The sequence below is a fragment of the Sapajus apella genome, unplaced genomic scaffold, assembly GCF_009761245.1.
Source record: "Sapajus apella isolate SASKATOON/1434 unplaced genomic scaffold, GSC_monkey_1.0 scaffold214, whole genome shotgun sequence".
NCBI classification, from domain to species: domain Eukaryota; kingdom Metazoa; phylum Chordata; class Mammalia; order Primates; family Cebidae; genus Sapajus; species Sapajus apella.
The window spans coordinates 269606-291740 of record NW_022437154.1 but is presented as its reverse complement, the minus strand read 5'-3'; the positions used below and the strand labels follow the sequence as shown (position 1 = coordinate 291740).

The window sequence follows — 22135 nt, the reverse complement described above, 5'->3', positions numbered from 1 at the left end:
TCTCTCATACCAGCTCAATTTTAATTTTAAAGTGACAAATGCACAGGTGGAATAAAATTTTAAGCAACATTCTCCCAATTCCTCTTACATGAAAGTAAAAATTTGCTCCATCACTAAACAGCAGTTCTTTAGCAAGAATTTATTAGGAAGTCACAGCACAGAAACAACACCCTGGAGTGTGGTCCACTTATAAACTGATTTCATACAGGCTTAGTTGGAAGAAGTGGTTTTATATCTATCTTGACCAATGGTCAAAGTAAGCACAGGTGGGCTGTTTCTATACTTTGAGCAAATTATGCCCGACTAGCTGGCAATGTTCTGCAGAACCCGGTCCATCCAGCTGGTTCACCCTACCTGCATGGTCTGATCTGACCTTTGACCCTCCTAAGGAAGGTCCCTGGTCTGAGTCAAACTCTCAGGTGCCATGTAACCAGATAAGATCTGACAGGTGACCTCTGCTTTAACCCAGCAGCGCAGAAGTTTTCTGTGACTCGGGGGCAAAAAATTAGCAGTAGTGGCTAAAGACTGAGGTAACCATAAGTTCAAATTGTAGTCTACCTGTCAGGAATAAAAGAATGACTAATACCCTCCTCACAAGCTATAATTTACAGTAGTAGTCCATACAAACTGTAGTCCACAGTGGAACTCAGTGCAGTTCTCACCAAAACATCCCTTGAGCAGGAAGCCCTTTGTAATACGGCTATGCAATGAGAGGAACGATCCTTTGGAAGGGAGCTGAGTCTGGGAGAATGACGTGGAAAACACTGGGGAGTTCTGTCTTTGCAGACCCTCAAGTCACCGAGGATTACTGGTCAGAGAAGCTGGCTGTGCCGTGGGCCACAGCAGCAGCGTTTTCCCTTGGCTTCTGGGGCTGCCAGGGACAGAGAAGGATTTAGTTTTCTCTACAAGAAGCACTTTGGTGGGAGAGCATTGCAAAAGTTGTCAACAGAAAATCATTAAAACCATAAAGAACAAGGTGTGGGGGGTCACAGAAAAACAGTTGTATCAGCATGATTCCAAACACTGGTTTGTCCTCACCACAGAGCTTGGAAGGTTCAGGAAACTTCCAAGAGAGATGACCAGACACACATTCCATCCACTGAAGGGCACAGAACAGTGGAACTAAGTTGGCCCTGTTAAGCAGGCACATGCAGCCATGTTGGATCCATGGATGTGCTTTTATTTTTCAAGAGGATCGTCTAGAATCCTCAGAAATGTTATCTTAGCAGCCCTGAGATCATGCCCTCAATAACTCTGCCAAGGGAGGGAGGAGAAACCACAGACCTAGAGATGGGCCAGGATGCCCACTTTGTGCCTCGGGGTTTGCTAGGGGCTGAGCTGCTAACTGGGCTGTGCTTTATCGGTGACATTGAATTATGGCAAAGCCACTAGAAGCACAAAGTGTCGGTGCAATCACTGACATCTCAAAAGTACATCCTGAAAATAAAAATGAACAGATTCCATATGCAGACTAGAGGTGATTGACACTTAAAACATTTAAATATAAATTAAGCTGTAACTTAAGTTACAGCAAAAAGAAAAACCAAAAAGACACTCAGCAATTGAGAATGCTGAACACATACACAGGACACCCCAAACACGAGGCCATTAAAGCGATGCCACTTTCATTGTGCCAACTTTACATCCCGTGCGAGTCCGGCGGGGCCGCGCTGCCCCGCCACGTCACGCTGTCTGGCACTGCACTCCAGCCCGGGGCCCATCCTCGTCCTCCTCGTAGGCCTCCCTGTGCTGGCGCCAGTTCTGCTCACTGGGACTAAACTCCTTCAGCTCCACCTGATCCATGTCGTCTGTTATCCTCACTTTCTGTCGAGGCGGGAGTAGAGCTTCCAGCTGAGGAAGCTTTTCCAGGGAAAGCCAGTGTTTTTCAGGAAAGATTACCTGTGAAGGGCGAGGTGGAAAAAAAAGGTGGCTGTTTTTTCCCCTTCCAATGAAGGCATTTAATCGTATGTCCATGACAATGAAACACAGTCAACTTACTAGGAACTGTATGATGAGAATCCCTTTCTCCAGGGGTGCTTTGTAGATGGGCATCCCTTCATCGCGCACACATTTCAGGTCCCCGTGCTTTATCACCTCACCTGCCAGAGGAAGGGTGTTATCAAGCAGGAGGGCAGAGGGGCCTGCAGAGGCCACTCTCCCTCACGGGGAGCCCGAGACAGGCCCTAGCGCCCCGTGGCAGTGGGCAAAGGCAGCGTGGCATCTGACTGGAAAGCTGGCCCCAATCCCAGGTGTCCTTGTCAGGTACTGCCTGTGAGAGGGGTCGGGTTGGGACTCTATGGCCCATGCTCTGGGCTCCAGCAGCATGTCAAGAAGTCAGCATGCTGCAGCTGCCATCAGAGGTAGGTTTAAAACAAGTGACCTAGAAGTTATGACACCCAAGTCTGTGTAAAATGGGACCAACACTCATCAGCCTGTCCCTTCGTGGGGGGACAGGTGTCCCTCCCATGAGGGGGACAGGACTGCTCCTGACAGACAGGCAGAAGCCTCCACAGAATCCAGCCAGTCCCCTGCCTGGCATAAAAACTGGCTCCCGGCCACCTGCAGGTGACACCCAGATTCCTTAGCAGGGCGCTGACTGGGAGGCTTGGCCACCGCAGGCTCCTTCCCGGTCACATCGCACTTCCACACACGCTGCCGAGCCGGAGTCACCGTCCCACTGGCACCGCTGGGTCTTACGGCTACGTGACTTTGGAAGACACAGGGGAGTTCAGACCCCAAGAGCTCTGAGGCACTCTCCCAAGTCCAAAACTGACTTCCCTCCAAGCATGGAAACAGAAAGGGACAAAAGGGTTTCTGATAAAGTATGCCCTTCAGCTTAGCAATGAAAACGGACAGAGACAGAAAAATGCTCAGAAAAAATGGGGGAGACGGTGGAGAGGAATCTAAACACTCATTTATTCAGCAGTCCAGGCCCACCCTGGACTGTCTAGAAAGCGAACTCTCTCTCCAAGAGGAAATCTTTAAAGAGGAAGTTTTAAAAATAAAGTAAGCCAGTGACAATCCCTGACAGTCAGTCACTCACGGGCAGGGCTGCGGCTCACATGGCCTTCAGAGCCTATTGACTGTGCGGGGACGGCTGCCCCTGAGCTAAACTGCTCCGGGTTGCTGGCTTTTTGTGTTCTTGTTTATTCCATTTTTTTGAAATACAGCATAGCGACCTTTCAGTCCAAACAGACTGCATTTATGAAGATGCTTACATAAGATGACACCAAATTTTTACTGCACCCTTTCTGTGTTCAGATATCCACATACAGCATCATATTAGAGCTGCCCACAGTATTCAGTACAGCAACCTGCTGTGCAGGTTTCAGCCCAGGAGCAACAAGCTATGCCATACAGCCTCAGGGGCAGCCGGCTGTGCCACCTGGGTCTGTGAGTACATTCTATGATGCCGACACCACATCGCCAACCGTGCATTTCTCAGAACGTACCCCCCTCGTTAAGCGACACACGGCGGGCTTTTCTGTCTCCCTGTTCCCATCAGGTGTCGCTACTTGCTGCTCTCAAGCCCTGCTCTCCATGCCTGTGCTTCCAGCTTGCCGGGAGCTGGGAAACTGACCAGGCGTGGAAAACTCCAGGTAAGAGAAGGAAGAAGACCTCGAGTTAGGCTCCCCCAGCAGGCAAACACCTGCCGCAGGCTGGGGCAGCACACGCTTGTGTGGCTCCAAAATCACTTTTTTTTTTTTTTTTTTTGAGACGGAGTTTCGCTCTTGTTACCCAGGCTGGAGTGCAATGGCTCGATCTCGGCTCACTGCAACCTCCGCCTCCTGGGTTCAGGCAATTCTCCTGCCTCAGCCTCCTGAGTAGCTGGGATTACAGGTACGCGCCACCACGCCCAGCTACCAAAATCACTTTTTAATCAATCCAATCCTCAGCAATGCTCAAAATAGGCTAAAGGGCTCTGGGGAAGAAGGCATTTCAACAGCAGAAGAGAGGAGGAAGAGGGAGAAGAGAAATGGAGAAAGAAGAAATAAGCCAGCACAAAAGAGGGGTGAGGAAGAAAGGAGATGGGTAAGAAAGAGAATAAAGTAAAAGCAAAAATCAAACAAGGGCAAAAGAACCCCCAGAGAACTCTCCAGTGGCAGGTTTTCTGGATGCTTCACTCTTCCTTATAACAAAGAAGGAAACAGGTTTCTTGGGATTTGCCACTTCCTTCCCTCTGGGGTTTTTCCCCACTATCCTCACTCCATTTGGCTTCCAGTTCCCTGGGCTGGGGCCACTGAGGCAGCAAGGAATGCCCTCAGCGGGGCCCAACACCTCAAACAGTCCCCTGGGCAGGATGGGCTTTTCCAAAGAAGTTACACACAGAGGCTGCCAGCCGCAGCTCAGGAGGGCTAGGATCTGGGCTGTGGCCATGCAAAGGTGTCCTGGACACAGTGCCAGGGTGTCAGGCACCTACCTGCTCACAACCAGTGGTCTGGGGCTGTCCTTCAACTGTGACCCTCAAACTCCTCCTCCTCAAGGGAGGGGAGGAAATAGGTGCGCCTTGGGAGGTATATGGAAGCCTAAGGGAAGGTGTTTTATTTTAAATTTTCACGCAAATTTCGCATTCTACTGCAGTGCTGCCCCCAACCCTTGATTAAGTATATGTATAAAATCACACACAAGTCTGGGCAACATGGTGAAACCCCGTCTCTACAAAAAAAAAAAAAAAAAAAATTAACTGGGCATGGTGGCACATGGCTGTGGTCCCAGCTACCTGGGAGGAGGAGGTAGAGGTTGCAGTGAGCTGAGATCCCACCACTGCACTCCAGGCTGGGCGGCAGAGCAAGTCCCCTGACTCAAAAACTAAATAAATAAATTTTAAAATAAAAACAGACACAGAGCAAATGACAAATCAAATGGGGTAAAATGTTAACATCAGACAAATCCTATACGGGTGGGCCCCGGACTATTTTTATATTTACAACTTTTTGTAAGCTTGAAATTGTTTCCAAATAAGTTTTTCTTTAAACCCCACAAACTGATCAAGGCTTGGATATACAATTCCGCTTGCTGTTATCCCCAGGAAAAGAGGGCCCTCAATGAATCCAAGAGGAAAGAGAGAGCGCGAGCACAAGGCTGGGAAGAGGAAAGCAGGCAAGGAGGGGATGGGGGAGGGGACACGGAGGGGAAGGCGGAGGGGACATGGAGGCGAAGGGGGAGGGGACACGGAGGGGAAGGGGGAGGGGACATGGAGGGGTCAGAGGGGAAGAGGGAGGGGACACGGAGGGAGAAGAAGCCCAGGCCTCAGTCACCCCACTGGACTTGAGTCTTATCTCCTGCTGCCACTGCCCTGGGCACAGGCTTATCAGCCGGTCACCTCCCTGCCTGCCCTGAAACTACTACCCCTTTTGCCCCAAACCTCAAATGGCCACAGAAAAAGGTAATCCCAGCCCCAGGGCCAGTGAGGGGACTACAGCAACACTGCAAATGGCTGGTGCTGGGGCCCAGGGTGCTTGGGTGGGCAGCTGCCACCACCCCCATCCAGACGTTCTTTGCTATGCACAGCCGACCTTAGTGCTACCTAGAAGCAGCTTCGAGTCAAGTTCCCTGGCCTGGCCTCTCTCCCTTCTCAGCCCCTTCTAGGCAGGTGCTCTGGTGCCCACACAGACCCTTGACTGCAGTGAACACCTACCCTCCTGGGAGATGAGTGTCCTGGTGCTTACAGGGTGGTTGAGGGCTGACTTGGACCCTCAGGAACCCTTTCGGCCCAGAGGCGTCTCCCTCTGGCTCCCATGGGTGTGTGCAGACCAGCAATTCCTGTGGAAACCTCCAAGGATAAGCTGGTAGGCAAAGTCTTTTTTACAGGAAAATTCTATTTTATTTTATTTTTAATTTTTTTAAGACGGGGTCTCACCATGTTGGTCAGGCTGGTCTTGAACTCCCAACCTCAGGTGATCCACCTGCCTTGGCCTCCAAAGTGCTTGGATTACAGGCGTGAGCTACCACGACCGGCCGGAAAATTCTACTTTAAAATGTAACTCGTGTAACAAACAACAGAGGCTACGGGAACATGTGGAGGAATCAGCACAAATCACCACGTGACAGAAAAACACCACCTATTAAACTGTTTTCTTATACAAAAGTAAAATTTTTAAAACAAGTTTAATTGGCAGATTTCAGCTAAAATTTCAAAGCCCCAAGATGCTTATTTGAGGCTTCTCCCTCCAACAAAATTTTTTTTCTAGGAGAATATAAAAGTTATAAATTATGCAGAGTCATCAGGGATAACTTTAAATTTAGAGAAAATCACGTCATACCAACTTGTGTAACAGAATTTGACCTTAAATGTGAAATCAGGTGAACTATTCCTAACACAAAGAAATAACAAATACTCAGGGCGGTGGATGCCCCAAACACCTGGCTTGGTCATTAGCTATTCTATGCATGGGACAAAGTATCACATGGACCCCATCAATATATAAAATATCATAAAGCAATAAAAAAAATTCAGACTAACTTGCCAGAATTATTAGGCCAAACATACAGATCTACAGTGGAAACACATTTCTGGAACATTACCTGCTTTGGATGTGATAACAAGAACCCGATCGTCCAATGTTTTTAACGTCTTCTTGAAGCCACAAAGAGCTTCAGAAAGCTGAATTTTCATTTTCATGATCAAGTCGTGGCCTCGCCTCTGAAAGACACTATGATCCTTCTGATCAAGCACAATTATGACATCACCAGGCTCCAGCTCAGGCTCCTGATCTCCTTCTCCGTGAAATAGTATCTTTTGCCCGTCTTTCATACCTATGAGACATCATCCCTGTCTGATTAGCCACTTCTCATACAAACCATGCTTCCTTAAAGCTTCCGAAGAAGGACCAGAGTCCTTCAGGGGTCTTTATTCATCAAGCCTCCCAACCTCACCCAGGCACGAGGCAGGGAGCGGTGGCTAGGATGGCCAATGAGAAAACAGGTCCCGCTTTCCTCGGCAAACGCGGGGCCAAGCCCAGCGTGCACAGGGAGAGGGCGACTGTGGCTCCACACGCCAGGTTTACACAGCACTCCCTGCCCCGCGCCTATGACGCCACACTGCCAGCATGGGGTCACCGCCCACTTCCTGGTGTACATGGTACATGATGGGGACAGGTCAGCCAGCCCTGTCCTCTTCTAATAAGCCAGCGTGCACACTCAAGACACAGGGTTCAGGCATGTTCAAACAGCAAGTCCTTTAATAACACCTGTGGCGGTCTGAGTGCCGTTTCTTTTACTTTTGGTCTCATCTCTGATCTAGGATATATTCATTGGAATGGAAAGCCACAGAATCATCAGGGAATACTTGCAGGACAGCTGAAATGGAAAAAGGCCTTAAAATGGTGGCATCGGGCAAAATGCATGGCAGGGGAAGGTGCTGTGTTGGGGGAATCTGGTGCAGCAGATGGGGAAATGTGGAGAAAGGGAACATGCAGCCACAAACACTTACACAAGCCCTTATGCGCAATGAGCGCGGAAGCGATCAGGAAGACACTCTGAAAGATTCGAGAGGAGTGGCCTGAGAATGTCGGGAGCTGGCAGCTAACCAACGCCAGGGCCAAGTAAGACTTTCAGAGCATCAGAAAACCTCCTAAAGAGGCGGTCTGTGAGCGCAGGGAAGTAAACCTCAGCAAGAAAACTTCGGCTGGTGACATGGAAGGGAAACAAGGCCAGGAGGGATCAAGAGAAGATGACCGGGAAACAGGAGGCCCTCACGGCACACCCGGTACGTGCTGTGAAACAGCTTACTTCCCTGACACCTAGCCTGTGTATCCCACGATTAGCACCCAGCCAGCATTTCCAGCCAGTGTGGAGCACCAGCTCAGCACAGCCTCACCTTTTTCAACATGCACCTCGATGATCTTCTTCTCATGGATCACCTTGGCCCCGTGGCAGCTCTCGCAGCGGTCCTTGGGGTTGATGCGCTCGCCCTGGCCCTGGCACTCCACGCACACGGTCTGGATCTGCTGCACCATGCCCGGCCCGATCTGCTGGATGTGGACCTGCATCCCCCGCCCCTTGCACAGCGGGCACTTCTCCACCGAGCCCTTCTTCCCGCCAACACCTGCGGGGTTGGGGGAGGCAGGAATGAGGCCCGTGCTCTTCCCTTACCAGTGTCCCTGCTGGGCGACACGGCAGAAGGGTAGGGAACCCTCACATTGGGCGCTGGGCTTAGAATTCTATCAACAATCATAAAAAACAATGCAGAAGAGTCTGGAGGAATCCGGCCACGCAGATAACATCCAGATGTTAACAGCTGACCTCAAACGTTTGTGATTTTGGCTGTACCAATGCAAATTTATGACATTAGCTTCGTCACATGTGTTTTCTTCCACCCCTGGTGGAATCCCCATAAGCCCACAGATGAATGAGGAGGCTGGGGCTGTGGAGATCTAGAGAACACAAGCTCTGTCAACAGCGGCAGCTACCCAGCTCAGCCAGTTCCCTCTGTGGGACACGCAAGGCTGGGGTCGCCAGGCATGGCTTTTCTTGAAAACCTAGATTTTTTTAACAGTTACAATAATTACATGTACATTTAGGTCGGGGTCAGTAAGCCACGGCCAGACTGCTTGGTTTTGTAAATAAGCCCTTACGGGAACACGGGCACGTCCATTCATCCATAGACTACGATGGCAGAGTGAACGTCACGAAAGACTCCACAGACCGGAAAGCCTAAAATCTGGCGCTTTACAGAAAAAGTCTGCCAACCCCTAGCTCAGGTCAACTGTCTGCTTTTTAATTTTTAAAAATAATTGTCAACATGTCAAATAGAGGTACATCCCAAAGTAAACATTCCTTCAAGCAAAGCGCTGTGGCCCTCAAGCCACCTAGTTGCCATCTCTGCTTGACCACTGCCTTGGAAAAAAGATAACTTATTTTTTTCTAAACTATAAAACAAACATTGTTTCTGAATCTAAGGGATCAGGACTGCGAGGTTTAGTCAAAAATTAATTTTTACCTTCACATTTCTCACAAATTACATTTTTCTGGAGGGCCAATTTCTTCGTGACACCATTATATAAATCTTCAAGAGTTACAGATAACTGGTGTACAACATTCTTGCCTTACCAAGGGAGAAAAAAAATTAGTGATGATTCATAAATATAGCACTGTATGAAATACCACCCATATGACCCTTAGCTGTATGAAGTCTCCAGAGACTCAAGGCTGTGGCTGGGTCCTGTGTTCCCTCCCCTGCGGGAAGCAATGCTTCTATTACCCCAGCCCATCCTTCTGGCCCTCAGCCAATAACAAGAACTAATACCCTCTCTAGCTATGAGCTAATTACTCGGTCATTTATAGAGGCCAACAAAAAGACTTTCCACCTTTACTTTCTGAGAACAAGGGACTGGACAGGGGGAGCACCAATTGAGAGACGGAAGGCAGCATTAGCCCATGAAGCTGGTTAAGCTTGCCCATGAAAGCAGTCCTTTAGTCCTTTCTATACATGAATATGTGACAGCCGAAGTGTCCGGATCTTTCACTGAAACTCCTCCTTGGGCATAAAGCACTTTATTTTCTGAGCCCTATTGTAACCAGCGGCCAAATGGGAATTCTCTCCTCTGCCAACATCTTGCTTCTGCAGTCAGGACGGTGGGTGTCCAGTCCTCAGGGCGGGGTGTGCGCCAGTGCCTGCCAGCCTATCAGGACTGACAGCATCAAGACCTTCCCTGCTGCCTGTGGAGCTCCTGCAGTCACGGAGACAAGCTGTCCTGGTTTAATGGCTGCCAACTTTGAAAGATGACTTAATTAAGGGCGTGAAGTTTTTCATCTCAAGACAGGGAGCTGGACAAGAGAATATCCAAGGCTTTAATCACACCTACACCATCAATTATATGAGCAGGCAATATGCTTAAAGGACAGGGGAAGGATTTTCCCCTAATAAACACTTTGTGATTTTCAGCAGTCTGCGTTCACAGAATTGACACCCAAGCTTTTCAAAGCTCAAAGTCAATTATGATGTGATAACAGGTAGTTCTTCATTAATCCAGGGGCCTCTCAGTGACCAAAACCACACTTAAACCCCCAGGCAGAGCTCATTTCTTCTGACCTTATCCAGAATTGTAATAAGCTTGGCTATCTTTCTGGGTTCAAGGTCCAAAGCAGCCCGACAACAGTAAACTAGACTGGGAGAATGGCAGCTAGTCTATTAGCAACTACTAACAATGGAGGTGGCAGCCCGCAGCCTGGCAGAAGGTGAGATGCAGGAAAATTAGGAAGAGCAAACCCCGACGTCAAAGCAGTGGCCTGGGGCCATCCAGCTAAGGGCTGAGTTCCTCCTTCACCTCCTGGGATAAAGCTGTTACTAGGCATCATGCATTCAGAAAAGAAATGCAGGTCTTTACAAAGATTTCAAAACTTAAAGAGGTAAATCCCCTGAGCAGGCTGGGAAACGAGGCCACACTGCACATGGCAAGAGCACCCACCTAGAATTAGAGAGCCTGCAGCCCCGGCCGGGGTCAGGGGAAGTGGAGGGCCACAAATGACACGGGGCAGGAGGGGAGAGGAGCACTCTCAGCAAAGGACCCCTGACAACCGCAGGAGGCGCCACTTACATCCCTCGGGACACTCTGGGACCTGACCCCAACAACAGACGAAAAGAAGGCACGATGAACTTCACCTTTCTCTCTTCTATCCACCACTCCATTTGCTCCTTCATACGGTATTTGGAGGGTACCAGATAATTACTAAATATACCAAGAGTTTCCAGGTAGCCTGGGCACTAGACAAGTGATCAACTCTTTAAAGTTAATGACCCCAAAACATGGCAATACTACTTTTTTTTTTTGAGACAGGGTCTCACCTGTCATGCAGGCTGGAGAGCTCACTGCAGCCTCCACTTCCTGGGCTCAGGTCATCCTCCCGCCTCAGCCTCTCAAGAAGTAGCTGAGACTACAGGAATGAGTCACCATGCCTGGCTAATTTTTTAATTTTTATTTTTTTGAAACGGGGTTCTCACTACATGGCCCCAGTTGGTCTTGAAATCCTGGCCTAAAGTGATCCTCCCACCTTGGCCTCCCAAAGTGCTGAGATTACAGGCATGAACCACCGTGCCTGGTCCAATCGTATCCTTTTAAAGCATGATCTACCCCGATTCCAACAACACGTACGCTTGTGGAAACCATACAAGTTATTTCTGTTTCTTTAGAAGCATTTACCTCTTCTCTCTCTAGCCATCCGTCCTCCACCACCAAAGAACATGTCGAAGATGTCCATGGGCGAAGAGAACCCGGGGCTGCCTGAGCCTCCTTCTTTAATTGCCTGTTCTCCGCCTTGGTCATAAATATCCCTTTTCTTTGGATCGGAAAGCACTTCATATGCCTGGGATATGAGTTTAAACTTTAAAAGAAAGAGAGAGAGACAGAGATTTTTTAAAAGAGAGACGTTTCAGTTGTTTTGTTCAGTAAACCCAAAGAAACAGAGGTATTCTTCCCCCCTCCCCTCGGACCAGCCAGTCTATACATCCTCTTCCTGGAACCTGACTTGCCCACCTATTTACTCCTCTGGTAAAGTGGGGAACACATTAAGGGACTGGTGGTAGGGACACGACAAGAATAAGGGAGAGAAGGCAGGAGAGAGGAAAAGTCTCTCCCTAATCCGACCGCACCAGACAGGAAGTCGAGTCCAGCTAGGACACCATGAGACAGTGCCGGGACTGAATCTATTATCAGATAACGCCAGGACTCCGGGTGCTACCACTGGCTCACCTCCTCCTGGGAATCATTTCACTAGTTTACTCGCATGAAATTCAACTACAGGCATCTGTGAGCACCTCAGCAGGTGCCAGACACTGTATACAAACCTATACTCCTGACCCTCTCCGAAAGCCCCTGCCCACAGGCTGCCCCATATCACAGTAACTGGCAACGCTAATCTCACCTGTCAACAAATCTGCTGACACTACCTCCACATCTGCATTTCCAGTACCCTAAGACAGACGCAACATCCCATATGTAACCTTGCTGCCAAAAAGTTACCACTGGAACCCAATTGTAAGAAAAGAATCAGAAAACCCAAATTGGGAGACACTCCGAAACTAAAAGATAGGAAAACCGAGTACAAGAGGTGATCCTGGATCAGATCCTACATTAGAGGGTGGGAGGAAAAAAGGCTACAAAGCAGATTATTGGAACGACAGGAGAAACGTGAATCTTTGTTCTCAATGTTAAACTTCTTGAATTTGATAACTGCACTATGGTTATGTAAAACGTTGTCCTTGAGCCTAAGAGGAACACGCAGTGTTTAGGCCTGAAAGGTTGTGACACAGGTAGCTTCTTCCCCAAATCTTTAGCAAATAGTAATAATAAATAATAATAGATAAAACAAACGTGACAACTTACTTACAAGTGGTAAAGCTAGGTGGAGAATACACAGGTGTTCACTGTACCACTCATGTTTTCTGCAGGTATATGGAAAATTTGATAATAAAATCAGAATGCTAAAGCACGCAAGATCCACTCCTCCTCACCACACCGCATCCGCCCTGGCTGAAGGCACCATCTCAGGTCTGGGCCACTGCAGTGGTGTCCTCCCTGGTCTCCCACGTTCCCTCCTCACCCCAGCTTTCAGTGTTCGCCACCCGAGCCCACCAAATGTGTCAATCCGCCACTCAAATCTCTACAAGGCGGCCCACGTCACTGGGAGTAAAAGCCAGTCCTGACTTTCATCTAAAAGCCCAAGCTGGCACCTCTCTGCCTTCCTCTCCTTTGTGCCAGCTTCACCAGGCTCCCTGCTGTTCCTCAACTCTGCAGCCTGGGCCTCAGAGGCACCTCGGCCTGGGGCAGCCTGCCCACTCACCTCTTTCCAGCCTTAGCTCACAGACCACCTTCTCAGGGACGGTGACCCAGCTTTAGCACTGCAAACCCATCGCCGACCCTCCCACCCCCACCCTGCTGTGTTTTTCTCCACACCATTAACGACCTTCTAACATGCTGCATCATCTACTGCTTATGCTGTAGCCCCACTGCAACATAGCTCCACGAAGATGGGGGGCTGTGTCCACTGCTGTCTACCTGAGCCTGGAACCATGCCCGGCACACAGAAGGCACTTGGTAAGTACCTGTTAGACGAATAGCTTGACTCTGGGAACTCAGAAATAAATAAGATAGGTCTTGGCCCTCCGGAGGCTACAGTTTAGCCTGAGAGACATATATGGATACATGGATACACAGATCCTATAACACAGCTGGCTCCACAAAACATACATGGGAAAAAAAGTTCCATGAAGTAAAGAATTTGAGAGAGGGAATTTGAGGTATGAATTCCCTTGTTCTACAGATCCCTAATTGAAATCTAATCATTACTACTAATCATAGCTAATAAATAATAGCTAAAAACTGTACAATTTAGAAAATTAAGTCTTAAAAAGACATCACCATCACAGATCAGGCAGCTAGATCTTTTGATACGTTAGTTCTCATACCATTTCTGCCAAGAAGTAAGTACCATTCACTTCTGCCCCTTTCCTCAGCAGAAAACCTGATGTGCAATGTAAGGATCGCGTGCCCGCGATGGATGAGAAAGCACCTAGGCCAGGCTGCCCTAGAGAGTTTCTGCGCCTATCTGCAGCCCAGGGCTAAGCAAATAAGCTTCATGAGAATGCCCACTGGAAACACTCACCAAATACTCTGGATACTCACATGAGATTTAGACTTCATAGAATTACCTAAGAATGGAAAAGGAGTGCCCAGTTGCTTGAGATATTCAGTCAGAGGCCAGATCTGACTTCCTACCAGTAGTGGGAACCCTGGAACCTACCAGGGTTCCCACTACTGGTAGGAAGTCCACCCTCTAGGGTCCCAGCCCTCCAAAGTCTAATTCAGCTCCCAGCCTGGACCCCCTTCTCCCAGTTGGAGATGAATGCTATGACCAGCTTGCCTTTCAGACCAGTATCATTTGCCACAGAACCTTAATAGGATTATTACACAGGTGAGGAGAAAATGGCTTTCAAGACTATGTAACAACTTGGAAAAGTACTTATAATAAAATGTCATAAGTACTTTTAATATTTAAAAGAAAATGAAGTCTACGTATCAGGATGGCCATGTGTGATCATCCTAGGGAAACCTTGCAAAGAAGCACAGAGTGGTTTAGGATAATGTGTACTTGGTAGGTTTCTCTCTGTGTTCTAAGATTTCCTGCGCAGTTTGCTATCTTTTGATTTTTGAACTTGAAAATCTATTATTCAAACTAAAAGTTACAATGAAATTGACCCAAAGACCAAACTCATCTCAACAGGACACTAGCCAACAACATACCCCACATCACTGCCCCTGAAAGGGACTATTTTGCTGACCCACTACCTACCACCCATGCGTCTTGCAAAAAAAAACCAGCCACAGATAAGTACAGACTCCACAAGGAGTGCCCGACAGACTCAGGCTGCCCCAATGCTTAGCAACACGGGACAACAGGGCAAAAAACAAAGACCGGCACCTCAACAGCCTTCTCAGTTGTGCCAGGGCAAGGGAAAAGAACCGGCATAGTCTATTTTTGAAGAGACATTAATAATACAGTGACAAACTTAGGAGAAAAAAAATTTAAAGGTTCTACCTGTGATGAAGTGGACAAGAACTACACATGACTCACATACACACTCACAAAAGGCCTGTACCGTGGACCCAGCACACAGTAGGGGCCAGAAGAGGAGGTATTTGTTGAATGAATGAATGAATTGGCTCTCTCTGGGGAATTTTACAGCAGAGTTTCCATAAATTGTGTCTCTAGCCTCCTTTTCCCCTTTGATTTCCAATTGAAATTGCCACTCTGTTTCCAATACCCACTTCACTGCAATTTCCCTTCCAATTTATGCCTTTATAGGGCCCTCTCCTCCTTCTACATACAATTTTTTAAATGAATTTACTCAGCCAGCCAACAAGCAATTTAGCACCTACTCTGCACAGCTAGACACTCATCCCGTAAGTGGCCATGGGGGCCTTGGGGGCACAGGGAAATGTAAGTTTTCCCTGCTTACATTACGGCAGGGAAAACAAGTATCAAATAATCACCGTTAAAGTACGATGCGTGTTGGGCCTGTGGTTCAGTCTATGAGGCAGAGGCAGCCTCCTGGAAGACTTTTAGGTGAGAACGAGTTTTATCCCTATCCATGAAGGCAGGGGAGGAAAGTATTCCTGGCAGTGGGCACATCACAGAACCCCTCCCTCCGAGCTGAGGGGGGCCTGCCAGACCTCACTGTCATGAGCCTCATTTATGTGACACTAAGTGCCTGACTACCAATAAACATTAGTTTAAAACAAACCAGACAACCTGCCCAGACAGGTACAGGCAGGGTGAAACCTACACCTATGTAGTACAGGCCAAGTCTAATTTTCAAAAAATAAAAGCTTCAGAACAACAAGAGCACATTCATCTCAAACGGCATGCACAGAGGCAGGAGATTCTTCTCCTGAGTGCTGAGGTTTGACCTGAAACCAGGGTTAGAAGGCCTTCCCACGTCTTTGGCCAGCCTGCTGAAATGTGAAATGAGAAGCCAGAAGCTCTCCTTAAAGGAGACTGTCAGAAGCAGACTACAATGAATATAGAGAGCAGGTGGATGCATCACCAGCACCATTTAAACGCCAGTGCCTTTAAAAGCTACAGTAAGCCATCTAAATATAGACGGGAAGGAACACAAGTGAGTAACAGACAAACGGTCTTGTAGGAAAGCATTTTAAACTTGTGACAGCCACATTCAGCACATGTGCCTAAATATAAATATTCCATCACGGTTGCCATTCAGCCAGCCGTCCTCAAGTAGCTTTCTCCGGCTTGGAAGAACTAATGCAGACAGGTATTTTGATTCCAGCGTTGTTTCCACAGGTCTTAAATGCTACAAGGGTGATCAGTGCGGCTTCAAAAGTGGCCCAGGTGTCACTGCTATCAGCTACTCTAAAGGCCCGACCTCTCAAGACCCACGTGGATCAACCAAAGTTTTATAAGAAAATGGCAAGAAGTGAAAGAAGGAATGGGAGGGCTAGCAGGCTTTCCTTACGATGCCTCACCCTTCAATTCACCTATTCAGGTGGGTCACGAGCCTCTTTAGGGATAAAAGGCAAACTTCCTGCAAACAGGATGGAAAAGCTTTTAACTTCAGTCCCTAATATGCAAAGCATTTTCAGTCTATGATTGGTACTTATGATCAACTGTGTGTCCCGTCACAGAAAACCCAGAAGATGAGTACAAGCTGATGTCAGGATGCCATGTCCATGTCCCCGTTTAATAAATAAAATGGGATTATTCACTATCTGACGCTTCTATCAGGTAGGAGGTAGTGCACAGAACAAATCCAGCTCGTCATTCTCAAGAGGAACCCGGCGTTTGTCCCAGGCACCGGCTCGAGTGAAGAACTCATCCCTGGGGTTTATGCATCAACAGAGAACATGAGCCAGTCGTCCCCAGCAAGTACACAACTCCTGTTCGTGTGCCTCAGTTTCCCGATTTGCAGGCCACCTCTCCCACAGGGAAGCCCACACACCCTGCGACAACTGCGTTCAGCCCCCGCGCCTGCCCGACGCCCGCGTGCGGCGCGCACTGCAGGAGCTCCCCAAGCACTTGTGGAGCGAATGGAGGAAAGAAGGGGCTCGGCAGGGACTCGCGAGGGGCCCAAGACCCCTCCCCGGGCGCCCCGCACCGCACGCCTCCTCCGCGGGCGAAGCGCCCTCCACCGACCGCGCCGCGCCACCCCCGCCCCGGGCTGGCCCCGCGGCTCCTGGCGACGGCCTCCCCAACAAGCGCGGCTCTGGTTCCCCGCCGCCCTGCGTGCTCCCGGCGGAGTGACCCTCGGCCCCCGGGGACCCCGGCCGCGCCCCCCGCACCTTCTCGCCCTCATCCGGGTTCTTGTCCGGGTGGTACTTGAGCGCCAGCTTCCGATAGGCCTTCTTGATCTCCTCCGGGGACGCGCTGGGCTTCACGCCCAGGATGTCATAGTACTGGGTCTCCTTCACCATCTTGTCTCTGCGGGCGCGCGGGCGAGGCCGGTCAGAGCGCCCCGGACGCCCCCGCCGGGACCCCGGCCCGCGCCCCGCCGCCCGCCCCCCGCGCCCGGCCGACCTCCGCGCCCGCCACCGCCGCACTCCAGCCACCGGCGCCTCCGCGGCGGGTTTTATTCGGCGCCGGCGGAAGCTTCCGTAAGGAGACCGTGACGCCACAAAGGCCTAGAACCTTCGCGGAGGTTCCGGCGGCGCCGCGGCGGGTTCGCGGCCCCGACCCCCGACGCCCGCCCCACGCGGCCCCGCCGCTCACCCGGACTTCTCGGGCGCCTGCTCCTCCGGCTGCCGCTCCGGCCGCCCGTCCGACTCCGCGGAGCTCCAGCTCTGACTGCCGCCCCGGGCCATGGCGGGGGCCGGAGAAGGCGGCTTCGGCCTGGAGGGCGCCCTCCGACGACCGTCCCGCCGCCCCGACGCCGCCCCCTTGCCCTTCCGCGGGTCCGTGGAGCCGGTTGGCTAGAGGGTGGGCGGCCTGGAGGGCTGTGTCGACCGGAGCCCTGCGCCGAAGGGTGGGACTGGGAGAGCTGCGCCCTGCGGTCCCCACCCGGCCTCTCCCGGGGGTGTGGCCGTTCTCTGTTGGGTCACAGTCAGGCTGCGCCCCAAGGTGCGCCTCAGATTGTTGCATTTTTGAGGGCGTTGGAGTGAGTAGGGGCCCTCTACCCCGTCATGGCCCCAAGGCTGAGGTGAACCCCTGACTTTCCAGATAAGTCAGTGCTGGCCGCAGAAGTGGACACTCGACTGCCCACCACTGGGAACCCTTAAGTCCCCCAGTAGTGAGCAAGTGATGTCCCCCAAGTCTCCCCAGGGCAGACAGCGCCCCCTCTTCTCCCAGGGGTGGGAAACCGGCTTCCCCCCTCTGCACATCATCAGCGAGCAAACACCAGGGCCGGGCCAGGCTGGTGGACCCAGCGTTATGCACTGGGGATCCCGTGGCCTGGACCCTGACAGGGCTAGGTGGCCCAGGACGCTTGCCTGGAAGGCTATAGGAATACACCTCGACTTCCTAGGCTGCTCCCAGCTCCCGATGGGTGCACAGGACTCCAGATCACAAACCGTTGCAGAAAACTGGGTGTGGAAAGCAGGCCGCAACGCTATCACAGAATTGCAGACCCCTGTCCCCCAACCCTGCCTTGGCTTCTGCCAGGGGAACACTTTGTGTGCAAGGAGGTCACCGCTCACCTCGCTGGGATCCCCTGGCCTTGTTTTAGGTTCTACCTCTCCTCCCTGTGTTCATTGGGGCCGAGAAATAACTTTTACTGTACAAGAGAAATTCAACGGCTCGTTCTTGGGGACGTGGCTTTTTTTCTTAATTATGCCTTGTAGAGCGGAACCTCTCGGCAGAGATCTCAGAGCTGGAGGTCAGGAATTTTGCTTTTGTCCAGACCTTCCCATCTGAGCCTTAGCCTCTCAACGCTTTTTTTCCTCAGCCAGACGTGGGCGTTGCCCTTGCCTGCCATTCTCAGAGGGCTCCTGTAAGGATCAAATGGGCTAAGTGTGAAGGCTCCTAGCACGGTGGGTCTCAAACCTGGCCCCTGAAAGAGATCACCTGGAATCTTCTAAAAATCCCTGTGGGCTGCACCCCAGACCTGTTACTTTAGAGCTTCTGGGGGTAGGGCCCAGGCATCAGTATTTTTTAAGCTCCCCAGGTGGTTCCAGTGTGTAGCCGGAACTGAGATCCACTGCCCAGTGCCACATACTTGTCCAGATTCAGTACTCTGGACTAGTGGCATTCATCAAATGCACATGTGCAGGAGAGGACGGCTCAAAGACAGAGCCTAGAAACATAGAATGGAGCTATGAGTTTTGTATGACGGTGATTCTGGAGCCAGTGAGACCCAGACCTAGGTTCACGTCCCAAGACTGCTACTTCTGGCTGTGGCACTTGGCCCCACCTTTCTGAGCCTCAGTTTTTTCAGCCTTGTAACAAGGATGATATTCATTGTAACTGCTTCATAACTTTGTGAAACACCTGCTACATAGTCACAATGTTGATGCTTTTTTGGGGGGTGCAGGTGGCAGCTAAGGTAAAGAAGCTAATAATGATTCTCTTCTTGATGGAACCTAGCCAGGCTCCTCTGAGCCCTCTTCTTAACTAGGCTTCAACCTTGGCCTATAAAGACTGAACAGACAGCAGCAGTTTCTGTTAACTCAAGGTCATATCCCTAAGATCACCAGTTCCCTGGCTTTTTGGCACCAGAGACTAGTTTCATGGAAGACCGTTTTGTCACGGACAGGGTGATAAGGGTGGGCAATAATTCTGTGATGAAGGCCTGGCATGGGGATTCGTACCTGTAATCCCAGCAGTTTGGGAGACCAAGGTGGGCAGAGCACTTGAGGCTAGGAGTTCAAGACCAGCCTGGCCAACATGGTGAAACTCCATCTCTACTAAAAATATAAAAATTAGCCAGGTGTGGTGGCACGCGCCTGTAATCGCAGCTACTGAGGAGGCTGACACAAGAGAACTGCTTAAATCCAGGAGGCAGAGGTTGCAGTGAGCTGAGAGTTCGCCACTGCACACCAGCCTGGGCAACAAAGCAAGACTCCATCTCAAAAAAAAAAAAAAAAAAAAAAATGGGGGCTGAAAGTGTTCCACCACAGATCATCAGGCGTTAGATGCTTATAAGGAGCATGCAACCTAGATCCCTTGCACGTGCAGTTCACCGCAGGGTTCGAGCTCCTATGAGAATCTAATGCCACTACTTGGTTTCTGACAGGCCACAGACCAGTACTGGTCTGCAGCCCAGAGTTTGGGGGCCCCTACCTAAGGCAACCCTGGCCCCAGCACCCAATCTTAAAGTACCTGTCTGAGAAAACTCAAGGCTGCCAAATTATTTACTGTTTTTTGGTTCCATCCAACACCTGAGGTTAGAGTCTTTATCTCCCAGTCTCCGTGGGAGGATGGCATCCTAACTTTGATCACTGGCAGCTAGCAGACACAGCTGATCTAGTGTCACTTACACTGACCAACCCTTTGTAATTTCTCACTTCCCTGATTCTGTTAAACTGGCTGCTTGTCTTTCTCCCTATTCCCTCATCCCCTTTTCAAAATGCCCTGTTACTTTTGTACGAATCAATGTTGAGTTCTGTTCATACTAGACTGTTTACCCTACTGCAATAGTTATGACTGATTAAATTCTGTCCTTACCATCTTAGCTAGTGTCCAGCTTTATTTTTTTATTTTTTTTATTTTTTATTTTTTGAGACGGAGTTTCGCTCTTGTTACCCAGGCTGGACTGCAATGGCGCGATCTCGGCTCACCGCAACCTCCGCCTCCTGGGTTCAGGCAATTCTCCTGCCTCAGCCTCCTGAGTAGCTGGGATTACAGGCACGTGCCACCATGCCCAGCTAATTTTTTGTATTTTTAGTAGAGACAGGGTTTCACCATGTTGACCAGGATGGTCTCGATCTCTTGACCTCGTGATCCACCCGCCTCGGCCTCCCAAAGTGCTGGGATTACAGGCTTGAGCCACCGCGCTCGGCCGTGTCCAGCTTTATTTATCTTAGACAAAGCCTCCGACAATCTAGTAGATTGTTTCCCAGAATTCTGCACGGGAGGATTGGAGGCATCACGAAGACATTTCTATTTTGTCAGTTATGTTTATTTTCATGATGACCTTTTCATTATTGCAGCTTTTATTAAAAGTCGCATTGGCTTTCTACTCATAGTAAGCAATGTGAGGTTTCCTTTTTATTTATATTCTTTTAAAAAAAGAGTAGATAAAGAGTAAGTGTATGACAGTACCCATAGTACAAGAAGAAAGTGACGGAGGTGGTACTTGAATGACAGCAATTGGGGAAATGCTGATCCAGTTCCACCACTTCATTCTGCAGTTCGGGAGACTCTTAGACAAAGAAGTGAAATGCCATAGAACGGCCATTGTCCCCTGATGCCACGTGGAGTTTCCTTTCTCATCCAGTGTAGACGGAGAGTTGAAGCAAGCACAGAAGTAGGTTTCTCCCAGGGAATGCTGGGGTGAGCTCTCCAAGGAGTCTCCTGAAGAGGGAGAACCACACCTACCTGGGGAACAGGGTCAGGAAGGACTTCATGGACAAGGAGCATGTGCCATGGACCAGGAAGTTAGAGTTCCCGTGAGCAGCAGGGGAAGGGAGGGCAGCTATGGGGAAGGGAGGGCAGCTATGAGGAAGGGACAGCAGGATAAATGCTCTGAGCACAGATGGATGAAGGCTCTGCATTGGGAGTGAATTGAGGACAGGTGTGCTAGAGTCATGAATGCCTTGAGGAGGAGTTTGCTGCTCCTCTGATGGGCCCTGGGGAGCCATTGAAGATTTCAGAGCCCGTCCTGCCTCCTGGGAGGAGTAACTAGCAGCAGTTCTCAGGGGCTGGGTGGATCTGGACATTCTGGGAGAGGCCTGAGCTGGGCATGCAGAGTTGAGAGGCAAGCCCAGAAAAAAGGCATCAATGGAGAGAGAGAGCTCCAAGGAGAAGTGTCTTGGAGCACCTGCCTTTAGGAAATGGAAGGAGAACAGCCATCAGAGGGGCAGGAGGAGAGCCCAGAAAGTGGAGAGGACCAAACTCACGCAAGGCCAGAGCAGTGAGGGGTGGAGGAGACAGCCTGGGCGGCAGAGAGGCTGGGAATGGGGGAACCAGTACTTCAAGGGAGGGACATTAATCTATTGGCCCCCAAAACAGCAGTTGTCATTTCAGACCATTGTTTTAATATTGGGAGGGATTTCCGCTTGGAGAGGCCTTGACTTTCACTGGCTGCGTGACCCTGGGCAAATTACCTTTCTCCGAACCTCCATTTCCTCCTGTGCAAAATGGGGATAGAACATCTGCTTCACAGAATTGTTGTGCAGATGAATGGAGACAATGTATAAAGGGCTTACCATGCCCAGGGAGCACTTGTTCTCTAAATGAAATTTCCTGATTTCATCACAACAGAGTTAGTGCATACCTGCTCTGTGTCTGGCTCTGTGCCGGGAACCAGCAATGCAGTGCCAGATTAAGGCTACGCCTGTCCTTGAGGAGCTCAGAGACTAACTGTGCCTGAACACCTGAATCCAACTAGTCTGGGTGACCCTTAGCACGGGCCAATTTTGCCAGCATTCCAACCCATAGGATTTTTTTTCTTTCTTTCTTTTTTTTTTTTTTTTTTTGAGACGGAGCCTTGCTCTGTCGCCAGGCTGGAGTGCAGTGGCACAATCTC

The 22135-nt window shown here is 50.0% G+C and overlaps 1 protein-coding gene across 2 annotated transcripts; it reads right to left on the bottom strand.

Moving 5' to 3' along the window:
• On the bottom strand, window positions 1-17531 carry DNAJA4 (DnaJ heat shock protein family (Hsp40) member A4). Of its 2 annotated transcripts, none has more exons than XM_032270685.1 (8): window positions 17224-17531; window positions 16797-16935; window positions 11142-11322; window positions 8942-9046; window positions 7820-8047; window positions 6526-6756; window positions 1999-2099; window positions 1-1899 (listed from the first exon to the last, which is right to left on the bottom strand). In XM_032270685.1, the coding sequence occupies exons 1-8, from the start codon at window positions 17313-17315 to the stop codon at window positions 1684-1686; spliced, it is 1293 nt and encodes a 430-aa protein (XP_032126576.1). In that variant the 5' UTR covers window positions 17316-17531; the 3' UTR covers window positions 1-1683. The 2 variants fall into 2 exon arrangements, with proteins under 2 accessions (XP_032126576.1, XP_032126577.1); XM_032270686.1 differs by lacking the exon at window positions 17224-17531 and adding an exon at window positions 17032-17190.
• Window positions 17532-22135: the final 4604 nt, after the last annotated feature.